This window comes from Anneissia japonica, unplaced genomic scaffold, assembly GCF_011630105.1.
Source record: "Anneissia japonica isolate Jap-2015-1 unplaced genomic scaffold, ASM1163010v1 scaffold287712_len2945570_cov188, whole genome shotgun sequence".
Classification (NCBI taxonomy): Eukaryota; Metazoa; Echinodermata; class Crinoidea; order Comatulida; family Comatulidae; genus Anneissia; species Anneissia japonica.
This window is the reverse complement of record NW_022704401.1, coordinates 82,090-95,336: the sequence shown is the minus strand read 5'-3', so window position 1 is coordinate 95,336 and position 13,247 is coordinate 82,090. Positions and strand designations below refer to the sequence as shown.

Sequence of the window (13,247 nt, the reverse complement as noted above, 5' to 3'; positions counted from 1 at the left end):
TATGACAACAAGGCATGTAGACTGTTGAACACTGTATTTATTTTTAAAAGAAATTTTCGGCCAGTCCCTGGTTCAAGTCACGAACTCCAGTACTTTACGATTTTTAATCGTGCGGGAAATCCACTCACGCAGTTTATCCACAACAGTTTGTAGAGGGCGTGCTGTCGTCGAGCGGACTCTTTTCTGTTTACCATAGAGATATAATAGCAATGGTTTATACTCTTTGAACTAGACTTGTCACAAGTCTCTTATTTTTTTTAATTATTTTTCTCATTCTGGACAGCGCCACCAACGAGAAAGTTAATTTAGAGACGGAATAAGCTAATTCCATGGCTAATTTCGAAAAAAAAGAAAATCGAGGCATAGAGCTATGAATCCAGAGGTGACGGAACTAGGGGGTGTTGTGTTATGGAGAGAGTAATGTGTGACCGGAAATGGTCTGCAGTCAGTTGGTTGTTACCATGCGCCAGTGAAGTTGGAGTATATAGTACAGCAATATGAAGCTGCAGTGACAGTGTTATGTAGGCCTAATGAATGAATAAAGCCCTGACTTGGGCAAGGCATCCATGTGCAATTAAAGTAGTGGTGTTTCTTTATCCATGAAAAAAGCACGCCGGGAAAGTTTGCCTTACCAGGAAAAGGTGACGTATAGCTTATGACGTATGCATGCTAACTAACGTGAGTGTGACGTCACCAAAAAAAATGAATATTTTCTATTATAACCAAAATATTAACTACAAAGTTTCTGGGCGTAAATTCCCTTAATACGAATAAAGGGTTGCACAATCTCCTTGCCATACAAATTACAGCTCCCACTGACGTCTCAGTCGAGAAATACGGGTAGCTGAATTTTTTCTCACAAATCTGACTATGAAACCATATCCAAATTTCACGTTCCACTTTTTGACCCTGAGTTGTGCTTCGCACTCGCCGCTGAGGGCGGCGTTCCGCGAAGCTTGCATCGAGGTCATGGTCGAGGTTAAATAGCGATCGCTGGTGGCGCTGTCTACATCGGAACTATACACATGAAACTTTAGGTTACAAACTCTACAATTTTGAGCAGTAAATTTTATAAAAATGAGAGACGTAAGTGGATATTTAAAGGAGCAGCAAAGTCAAGGAAGTGCAGAAATAGTACAAGAATGGACAGAAATAGAGGAATTGTATAACAAAAAGTGAGTTTTCTTACCTTTTTGTTAGGCCAATCCGTAAATTTTATGATTCAGCGATATTGAAGGATTGTGGGGTCCACAGGTTGTTTGAAACCCTTTGTCGGATCAAATGGCCTTTTGGCCTAGGCTAGGCCTAGCTTGTCGGCGAGAATCGAACTTTTTATAAACAGCAGTCTGTTGTTAGTGTTATAATTTATGCCATATGCCGTTAATGCCCTTCTGTTTTAATAATAATATTTCATCCTTCAGTTATAAGGTGATGGTTAGTTGGCGACGGGGATCCAGCAGGATTATGCAAAGGGCTAGGGTAGGGGTGGGGTCAAAGCCCGGGCCGTAGCCAGGATTTTGGTAGGGGGGTTCTTTTTGGTACTGAAAGGGCACTTGCGGCGGTACTCTATACAGCTCCTGTCTCTTATACACATCTAGATGTGTATAAGAGACAGGTATAGATACTGTACAAAAGCGTTAGCGTGTGAACTAAACTACGTTCTTATGTTATTTTTATAAAAGTAGCGTGTCTCGTTATGTTACGTATTGTTTATTCTATTTTATTCAGCTTTATTACAAGCCTTTTAATGAGTCATATGCACATCACAACTTTGATACGAAAGGTATTTTGTGTTATGTTTCGAAACAATTTGTATCCTGGTTGTTTCTGTTTCAGCAGACTAACACCCTCCAGCGTTGGGTCATCAGCACTCATTGATTTTAAGTATCGACTGCAGTGGCGACCCATGAATTATAGATAGAGGGGCCAGGGAGGGACTTTTAAAGATGGAGGGTCTACACCCTGTCTCTTATACACATCTCACAAACAATTACAATAAAAAATGGTTTATAAATTGAACTAAAAGGGAAACTATACATGCGAAAAACACGCATTTTTCAAATTTTAATGCATTTCAGGAAGCTTGGTAGACTTCCCACAAGTCTCTTATTTTTTATTATTTTTGTCATTCTGGACAGCGCCACCAACGAGAAAGTTAATTTAGAGACGGAATAAGCTAATTCCATGGCTAATTCGAAAAAAAAAAGAAAATCGAGGCATAGAGCTATGAATCCAGAGGTGACGGAACTTGGGGTGCTGTGGTATGGAGAGTAATGTGTGACCGGAAATGGTCTGCAGTCAGTTGGTTGTTACCATGCGCCAGAGTGACGTTGGAGTATATAGTACAGCAATATGAAACTGCAGTGACAGTGTTATGTAGGTAGGCCTAACGAATGAATAAAGTTCGGAGTTTGTCGGGTAGTGAAATGATTATTTCACATTTTAAAGTGCTCCCTAAATCATAAGTGTAAGCTAAATTACGGTGATTAATTTAATTAGCGAAGATATGGAGACTATTATTTCGAATCCCTCTTTCCAAGAGGGAATGCAAATGCTTTGTGAAAATGAGTACGCCGCGGTACTCATTTTCACAAAGAAATACACACAACTGGTTAGCTAACAATTATGTCAATGTTACATGAACACCTGGGAAGGAAGGTGCAATTACGTTGTTACCTAGCAAACGTCTGTACTGTATGGGGGAGGGGCTCCTGATGTACTGTGTAGCAGGGGACGATGAGGCATGAGACTAGGCCTAGGCCTAACTAAGACAGTGGAATTATATGTGATAGAAAGTACACTTTCGGAAGAAATAAATTAAAATAAGAAAAAAAAATAACTATTAAGAATAATTCATTTGCAGAGGTACCTTATTTAAGTATTATACAATGCTAACAATGCGGCTCTTGTAGCCCTGACTTGGACAAGGCATCCATGTGCAAAGCAGTGGTGTTTGTTTATCCATGAAAAAAGCACGTTTGCCTTGGGCCAGGAAAAGGTGACGTATAGCTTATGACGTATGCATGCTAACTAACGTGGTGTGACGTCACCAAAAAATGAATATTTTCTATTATAACCAAAATATTAATAACTACAAAGTTTCTGGGCGTAATACGAATGAAGGGATGCACAATCTCCTTGCCATACAAATTACAGCTCCCACTGACGTCTCAGTCGAGAAATACGGGTAGCTGACCATATCCAAATTTCACGTTCCACTTTTGACCTTGAGTTGTGCTTCGCACTCGCCGCTGAGGGCGGCGTTCCGCGAACCCTGCATCAATCGAGGTTAAATAGCGATCGCTGGTGGCGCTGTCTACATCGGAACTACACATGAAACTTTAGGTTACAAACTCTACAATTTTGAGCAGTAAATTTTATAAAAATGAGAGACGTAAGTGGATATTTAAAGGAGCAGCAAAGTCAAGGAAGTGCAGAAATAGTACAAGAATGGACAGAAATAGAGGAATTGTATAACAAAAAGTGTGTTTTCTTACCTTTTTGTTAGGCCAATCCGTAAATTTTATGATTCAGCGATATTGAAGGATTGTAGGGTCCACACGTTGTTTGAAACCCCTTGTCGGATCAAATGGCCTTTTGGCCTAGGCCTAGCTTCTCGGCGAGAATCGAACTTTTTATAAACAGCAGTCTGTTGTTAGTGTTATAATTTATGCCATATGGCGCTAATGCCCTTCTGTTTTAATATTTCATCCTTCAGTTATGAGGTGATGGTTAGTTGGGGACGGGGATCCAGCAAAGGAGTAGGGGTGGGGTCCAACCCCGGGCCGTAGCCAGGATTTTGGTAGGGGGGTTCTTTTTGGTACTGAAAGGGCACTTGTGAGCACTATTGGCTGGGGCCAGGCCAGGTGGGGGGGCCGCCAAGGGCCCCCGGGGGTCCAGGGCCAAAACCCTGGTGGGGTCCAGCATTCTATAAACATTAACAGGTGTTATTTAATTGATTTGAGAGGCCATACATTTAAAAAAATGTATATATTAAAGAGGTAAATTTTTGAGTTGGGAAAAGATAAAAAACAGAAAAAAAACTACTACTGTACTTTAGTACTACAGTATTGGTAATTTAACAACAGTAGCATGATACAAACTCCAAAGAATCCAGTATGGTTTATTCTTTATTTTTTATTTACATAGCACTTTGGAAGTTGTATCATACTATACTCACTTAAGACAATCAGTAACAAAAAGAACCGAGACAAATTTGTATGGTTGGTTGTAGCGTATTATAATAATATAAATACACAGGTGAAACAATACACATGTGAAACTATCCCCCGCCGGACACCATCCCGGTATTTCGAGTCAAGGTTTCGGGGCCTGAATTTTTTATGTTACTGTACTAAGTAGGCCTTAATCAGGTATTAAAGTAGGACTTTAATGATGATAGGCTCTAGGCTAGGCCTAAAGTGTAGTCTAGCCAGCCTTTGTTGAAAGGGAACTTCATAAAAAGCGGGGTTCGTTCGAACCCAATGAACCCCCCTGGCTACGGGCTTGGGGTCCGGATTCCCAGGGCCAGTTGAATTGCAGCTTTGATTGATTTTCATTACTAATACAATTAAAAAAAAAAATTAATTTAGGACTTGTGTTACATTTGTAAGTGAATTGACTTTATGTTCTAGGCTATGGCATCAGTTGACAGAAAAACTTCTAGTGTTTGTCAAGAATCAAGTGTTTGCAGAAGGCAATGGACTTTTACAGGTGAATTAAATTTAGCAATTGACAATATAGATATCTGTTTTTGTTATCGATTTGCATGCTTTGTTATTCTCAGTGCAATTTTTCATGCAATGATAACCAATTTGTTGATCAATACAATCTTCAACTAGGCCCTACTCTTCAAAGTATTGTGCCATGTTTTTGTTAGATTTGTTTACAGTACCATTATCATATTTTTATAAAGTAGACTAACCATGAAAATATTTATTTCATAGATGTACGAGTGCTTCATCGCTGACTTTGAACATAGAATCAATTTACTGTCACTTACAGAGATTGCTCTAATTATTATCAAGCAATTCAAAGGTACAGTTATACCTGTTTACCACCTGGCTGAAAATTAACCTTTGAACCATAGTGGCCAGCAGGGCCAGTAAGGAAAAAAATGATACTGGCCCTTCCAAAGTTATACTGGTCCTATTTTTTTTAAGGCCTGGAGTATAATTTTACGAAAAAACAAAATCAATAAAACCAGCAAGATGACATTCTTTTAATAATTTTTTTTAGCAAGTGAATCTGTCTTTAGCCAAAATCATTAGTTTGAGTTGTAAAGAGTCTTGGTCAGGGTACCAGAAAAAAAATCCATATTAGTTCATGATCGACACAAGAGTTTTTATGACCCAAAAATGTGATTTTAGAGATTGGCAAATAGACTACCAATACAACAATTTACAAATAATCTTCACGTGGCTATGGATTGGCGAAAATGGAGCTCGAACGAAAAAAATGATGTATTTTAGCAAGTATTTGAAACTTTTAAATTATTTTACGGTTAGCGTGAGCCCAGTAAGGGTCGCCAGATTGCCAATACCCACGACATTTATTATCACCCGACACAAGAAAGGGCGACCGCTAATTTTCAGTTCTGATTTACTATTTTACATGCATTATTCTTGTAATACTTGGCCCCAACCCAGTCTAACACTTGGCTTCCTAACTAGTTCCTATCTGCTATTATATTGTTTTTGTAATTTAATGCTGTCCTAAATATTCCCCTCCCTACCATTACTCAAATTATTATTATCATAATTATTATTTTTTGTATTTTATTATTATTTAAATTATATAATTATATATAATAAATTATTATTATTAATATAATTATTATAATATATAGATTTATTTTATGTTGGAATTACTGACTCCTGAGTCATACGGTAGTGACTTTTGTCGCTTTAGTTTTTTCCTGACCATTTGTTTTATTGTTTGTTCTAATTTTTGTATTGTTTTTTTGGTTGAATAAATGAAATAAAATGAAATTATTTAATATTATTTGATAACCTTTATGGAACATCTTAGGGCATTAGCAGTTTAAGATAGCTATTAAGGATGTGCTAGAATGTTTGAATACATGGACAACATAAAAAATATATGTAATTAAAGGAATAACATCTTTTCTGTGATTTCCATTTTAGAAGAATCAGAGGCAGTAGAGTTCTTGAACAAGTTAAAAGAAAAGGTGAAGTTGCATGATTTACTCATTTATTGAAAAATATATATTGATATTGTGTATCATATTTATTGATTATTAATTGTTTTGTGCTCTGTCCCCTCGTCATATATGTCAAGAATGTTATCTCGGGGATTATCTAAATATTTTCCTTTTATCAATTTTGTAATGTGTTTTATATGCAGCGGTGGTGCCAGAAACTTGCCAACAAGGGGTCCGACAGGTCTGACGGAGCAGTCCAAAGGGCCGACTAGAGCCTCGGTCCACGGCCTCGAATAAAAAATCCCTAATAGGATTCACAGGGAGAGTTTTTATGGCTTTAGCATGGTCCAAAATATACTTTCAGACCACAATGTTTGGAATTGTTAATCAAAAATATCATTATTTGTATCGGCTAATTATTATTATTTTCTTTTCTTGATCTGACGGCCTAATCGTGCGTCAGACGACAGGATGTCCACGTCTGTCCGACAGGGGACGAATACCTCCCTTTCCCTACTGGCGCCACCACTGTTTATATGTTTATATAATAAAAGTGATTTTTAATAAAATTTAATTTAAAGTTATCTGTAATTTTAAGTATTAGATATCCTCGTATTTTCCAAAACATTAAGCTTTCTGCAAAAATCAACATATATAATTTTATTAGTATAATAGATTAGAAGATTCTATTTTTTATATTAATACAAATTTCAAATGATGATGATACATAATTGATCTATCAATATGTTAAACCCTGAACTATGTGATTTTTTTACTTCAGGTGAAAGACAATGTAGAAGCGACAGTTCTCTCCTCAACAGTTATAGCAATGATCATGCTTAAAACAAGTGATCTGCAAACAACCAAGGTAATGGTTAGCCATACCATCTTTAGCATTATGTAAAGTTAATTAGTAAATCTAAAAAAGGCATCAATTAAAGTGTAGCAGAATTAGGAAAAAAATATAGGAAAGAGAGACAAATAGCAAAATACATGTTAACATGTCTACATGAATGACAACATGCAGGAAAATGGCAGTGCATAGTCACTAATGCCCTAGTAGGTAGTGCATAGTCACTAATGCCCTGGCAGTGCATGGTCACTAATGCCCTGGCAGTGCATGGTCACTAATGCCCTGGCAGTGCATGTTCTGTCTCTTATACACATCTAGATGTGTATAAGAGACAGGTCATACGGTAGTGACTTTTGTCGCTTTAGTTTTTTCCTGACCATTTGTTTTATTGTTTGTTCTCATTCTTGTTCTTTTGGTCGAATAAATAAATGAAATGAAAATACAGTTGAATCACCACATTCTTAATACCAAAAATGAGTTGCTTCAATTGTCTTCAGGAGAATAATATTGAAGCAGGTCACTTATGCCCTGGCAGTGCATGGTCACTAATGCCCTGACAGTGCATGGTCACTATTGCCCTGGCAGTGTGTGGTCACTAATACCATGGTAGTGCATGTTCAATAATGCCCTGGCAGTGCATGGTCACTAATGCCCTGACAGGGCATGGTCAACAATGCCCTGGCAGTGCATGGTCACTAATACCCTGACAGTGCAGGGTCAACTATAAAATGATTGAATTTCCTTAATATATAGATCTGTTTTAAAGTTAAATCAAAATCTTTAAATATTTTTTGAATGTATTTTTTGGTTTTATTTAGAATTATTCATGTATTAAAAAAATAATTGTACTTACAGAATGCAGCTCATTGCCAGTGAAAAATACAGATTCAAATAATTCTTTATATAAAACAATAAAAAAGTGTAACAAAAAACCCAGGTCATGGCTTTATCAGATGCATGGAGGGTATGAACAACAGAGATAAAAGATGAGACTTGATGTTTTTTTATTTTTGAAAAGAGCACAAATTGAAAAAAAAAAAAGTTACAAGTATTGGCAATTCACACGCTCAAGCGAGTGTCTGGCATTCTAAATAACATAGCTACTGATCAATGCCAGCTCACTAATTACTTGTGATAATAAATAAGAATATTTTAAACCTTTTTTCTATGATGGCAGAAACTAGTTGATGAATGTCAGGCTTTGCTTGACAACATAGATGGCGTCACCACAGTACATGGACGTTTCTATGACCTCTCAAGCACCTACTACAAGATCATGGGTAACCATGCCAACTACTACCGCGATGCTCTTCGATTCCTTGGATGTATGTCTATTGACGACTTACCAGGTGAGTGTCAAATGATTGTTAATGGCGGGCACACACAAGGCAGATGCAACATATCGTGACAATCTGTTCAGACTTCCAACAAGGAAACAGCAGACGGCATCACGTTGATAGCACTCATGGGTTGCGGAGCTGAATTTGTTGGCAAAAGCAGTGTGTGCCAGAATTATCTAAGCTTTAAGAATTATTGCATAACACAGTGAATTTAAGCTTCCAATTGAAATATCGGATCAACTTTACATGTGATGTGTGCTAAATATTAATGAAATATTTTTTACTGAAATCACTGTTGTATATAATGTATTTTGGAGTGTCACAGACCTCTGTTTTTCTTTAAATCGATCACATCCCTTCACATGGATGTTTACTAAATTTAGCCCAGCACGAATGTAACATTTTGTCTCGTGTGAATGGACCTTTCTACTAAGCCCCGCCTCTGGGATATTGTAGCTAAGGTCCCACAAGACAGTATAGTGTAAATGCACATCAACATGTGCGTTTGTGGGACCACACATGTGTTGGACAGGCGCGTATTCCTGGCACTCTTCTGATTGGTCATTTAAGTTTGATTGACAATCCGGAAAGATCCATTGGGTACTAGCAAAGATTATAAAACTGCAAGAGGTCCGACTGCCGTGGTTTCATTGGAATGCAACGCTATTCCAAAAAGTACTTCCACAAAGGGGTGTGGCCTTATAAGACGTTTTAATGATGGAACATGTGCTGCGTGCATGTTCGAGTTTGAATAGGGCGCCCCCTATTTCGTGGCAGTACTTTTTTAGCGTTCCATTGCATGCATACAAAATCGTGCAATAGAAAACGATTCTCATCATCGGTGCGAAAGATAACAAATTTTTGTCAAAGCTTATATGGCTTTATACACATGTATGTAAATAAGCAAATTAGAAAAGCGACTAATGAAGCAAACCACAAAACATAGACACCACCCGTCACTGCGAATTGTTATGTAAATTAGTACACAAGAATCAAACAGCGAGCGTGAAATTCAAGTTAATTGTGATTTAAAATTAATGAAATTTACAATTAATTGTGATTTAAAATTTTATTTATTTTTTTTTTACTTGTATAATTGTATATATTTCTCTGTTTCCTTTAATGATTGTTACTTTTGTTTTACTTTGTATAATTTTTATTTAAGTCAAAACGGTCTTGTAAAAAACACATTTTATATGACAAGTTTCTCCGTTTGTAAATAAAGTTATTATTATTATTATAATGATACTCAAATATGTTAATTAAATTTTGATATTAAGGAACAATGCATATTAAAAAATAGGTGATTTACATATATCCATAACGGTGATGTATTGTGGTTTTTTGTTTTTTTTAAATCAGAGGATGTAAAGAAGGAACGAGCCTTTAATCTTTGTCTAGCTGCACTGCTTGGTGATGGAATTTACAACTTTGGCGAACTGGTAAAAACAATTTTATTTTATGGGACAAATGCAATGATCTTAACATTTTGTGATTGCTTGGTAATTGCTTCAAAATTTAAGTAATGTTTATTCTCTTATTATTATTCTTGCTATATTTTGATCATATATTAGTATTTTATTTTTGATACTTGTGTTATTTATAGTATTTCATTCATTTTCAATATTTGTATTGGAGTTGTCATATTAATTAATTGAAATATTTATTTTTGATGTTTATTGTTTATTTTTAATATTATTTATTTGTACTGTATTTATATTTGTTTTTCAGTATTTTTTTATATGTTTTTCCACTACTGTTTATATGTGCTATTTATTGTTCAATATTTGCTTTCAGCTTGCACATCCCATTTTGGATTCATTGAAAGGGACAGATAAGAATTGGTTAGTGGATTTACTCTATGCCTTCAACAGTGGAAACCTTGACAGGTTTGAAGAGTTAAGTAGTACTTGGAAACAACAGGTAACTACCTGGACTACCTTTGTAATATTGGGCCTAAACTACCTATAATATATATAGTATTATTAGTATGGATGTAATTTTGTATGTGAGTAAATGCAGGTGTCCTTATTTTTATTTGTGGAGTGGGGGTTGTAGACTACAGTACTTACTCCTTGGTCAATATTATAGAGTTTGTAATTTGTATTTTAGTTAATTATTTGTATTATAATTATTGCACGTTATTGTTCTTAATCTTAATATTAATGTTACATATTGTGTTTATTATAATAATATTTTTAAATTTAGCCAGCTTTATTTAAAAGACAAATGACAGTCAGGGAGACATCACTATTTAACTAATAATATCACCAAACTATGGAATTATAAAAATTACCCACAAGCAACAAAGTAACAAGAATGGGTCAAAGCATTCCCCCATAAAAGGGATTAATCATCTGATTTTGGGAAAAGAATGTGAAAAGGGAAGAAAGCTCAGTTCTGTTTGAAAATGCATCACCCCTGTAGTTAACAATGGAAGTGCCCATCATCACCAAAGAAGTGTGCTTGCAACAACAGAGTGGTTCATGAAATATAAAATGTGTTTGCTGAAACTTTGTGCTGAATAGTGGGTAGAACTGGGTAATAAAAAAGATATGCAGACGGCATCCTCCCTACGCTAGGTATCACAAAACTACCTGACACTGCCTTTCCTCTTTCTTTGGTGTGAGCTATCAATAATTATATCTATTAATATTATTTTGATTTGTTTTTTTTTTTTTTGCTCTTTAGCCTGACTTAGCAGTAAGGGAGTTAAACTTGAGGCAAAAGATCTGTCTGTTGTGCTTGATGGAGATGACATTTACTAGACCAGCTAACAACCGCAGTATTACCTTCCAAGAAATAGCTGATGCAACAAAACTGGAAATGAATGAGGCTAGTTAATTCAGTTTATTTTCATAGTTGTGTTACAAAAAGTATATTTTCCTTTTCAACTCTGTCAAGTTTTATTTGACAAATATCTGTGATTTGCCCGTATAATAATGGCATAAAATATCATATTACTATACACCCTATGTGGGTATGATAATGTATCAGCCCATTTATCAGCAAATCACAACCATTCTCCACAAAGAATGACTATATTGTACTTGCTTTACAATTAATTACATCATTTTTATGTAATCGTTAAAATGAGGTTCATTTTAGTTGTCTGTGTTTAATTAGGCAATATTTTTTTTTTATATGATTTAACAGGTTGAGATTTTAGTGATGAAGGCTTTGTCATTGGGGCTAGTTAAGGGTTCTATTGACCAAGTAGATGCCAAAGTACACATGACATGGGTACAGCCAAGAGTACTGGATAAGCAACAGGTGATTTATACTCTTTATTTTTTATTTACATTTGGTTTTTATATTGTATGTTTATTGATTCTTCTTGAGAATTTATTTCAAAATATGATTTTCAAGAAAGCAATATAATTTCAAGACTTGGACAATACTTGAAATGTCTATTGTCTATAGATATAAAATATTAATAACAGTACTATTCTCCTTATGAAAATTTAAACAATGACACAAGCAACTCTTTCAGTTGCAAGATAGTTGATCAGATATAGTCATAATTACTGCCACCACAACCAGGGACATTCCTTATCATTATTACTTCATCTTTACTGACCCATAATCAGAATTCCAGTGGGGGTTACCTTTGATAACCAGAGCTCTCTAGACCATTGGTGGTTCTAGAGAAAGAGAAGTAAAGGAGTTAATCGCCTGGAGCTAAAGCATTTCAACATATAAATCATCCTATTTTTAGAAATATGGCATTTTATCTCCATAGTAATTCAGCATCATGGTTATACCATAACCAAGACAAATTTACAAAAAAAAAAGAACTTTATTATCTTCGCCTGTGTATTTATTAATTGCTCAATAATGTAAGTGGCTTTGTTTTATATCTACACACAAGTGTGAGTAATTTGATCTTTTGTCCTTCCAGATTTCTATAATGCAGGAGAGACTTGTTAACTGGTGTGAGGACGTGAAATCTATGCAAAATCTGGTGGAGGTCAAAGCTCATGATATCCTCGACAAGTTATGATCATATTTTACATCAGGAATGAAACCCTCACAATTAAAACAGGACAACATTCTAAAAATGTGTTTTTCCTGATTTATAAATAACAATGTTTATACTGTCCATATGCATATGTTAAATGCAACTCTGTAAAATTTAATGTCAACTTAACGTACAACCAATAGTGCTCATGTTATTTTATTGTTCAGGGATGCGTTATAATTGAACAGTGTTCAAAATAAAGCAGTAATGCTTTTTATAGACTTTCCATCCTTAGATATGGTATTCAAGATTTAGATGGGGAGGGTGTCATTGTGTTGTTTGCTGCCTTGATCTACATTCAGTCTTGCTAAGGGAAATAAGGCTTGATGCACTGAAATCCCTAGACAGTTTAATAAAAAAAAATATATATATCCAGTATATGAAATTAGCAACAAATTCTGTGGAAACAATTATAAGTTGACAATTTAATTTATGTTTAGTGCAGTCTATAGTGCTTGCCTTTTCAGTTTTCTAGCTTTTTGCAGCAAGACTGGCTGTAGGCCTATAAATGTTAGTGAATAAAAAATAAAACACAAACAAAATTGGACATATGAAACACTCATTAAATGTTGTGTAGTATACAGAGTCGAGTGATAAGGTGGTTGGTAGGGTAAGGACTGGAGGGCTCGAGTGCACTTTTGAAGAACCCACTGCATCTTGAGGGTTCGTATCAGCTCCTGACAGCTTCTACAGTAGTCACAGACCACGTCCAAATGCGATTCAGCATAATGATGCTGCGAGTTATGGGTTATTCTCCTACCCCTACCTCAGAGTTTTTGTATTAAAATTCATATAGATCTATTCGAAGAAGAAACAGTATGGTTTTCGCTGATTTACATACTTTATTACGAAAATCAATTTTGTGAACAG

The 13,247-nt window shown here is 35.5% G+C and overlaps 1 protein-coding gene across 2 annotated transcripts; it reads left to right on the top strand.

Annotated features, from left to right (window-relative positions):
* The first annotated feature begins 986 nt into the window (after window positions 1-986).
* LOC117104612 (26S proteasome non-ATPase regulatory subunit 13-like) lies at window positions 987-12,893 on the top strand. Of its 2 annotated transcripts, none has more exons than XM_033245462.1 (11): window positions 987-1,175; window positions 4,635-4,713; window positions 4,947-5,037; window positions 6,147-6,190; window positions 6,945-7,031; window positions 8,194-8,365; window positions 9,719-9,798; window positions 10,154-10,279; window positions 11,048-11,191; window positions 11,513-11,629; window positions 12,258-12,893. In XM_033245462.1, exons 1-11 carry the CDS (start codon window positions 1,078-1,080, stop codon window positions 12,357-12,359), a joined length of 1,140 nt encoding a protein of 379 aa, XP_033101353.1. In that variant the 5' UTR covers window positions 987-1,077; the 3' UTR covers window positions 12,360-12,893. The 2 variants fall into 2 exon arrangements, with proteins under 2 accessions (XP_033101353.1, XP_033101352.1); XM_033245461.1 differs by lacking the exon at window positions 987-1,175 and adding an exon at window positions 3,310-3,483.
* Window positions 12,894-13,247: the final 354 nt, after the last annotated feature.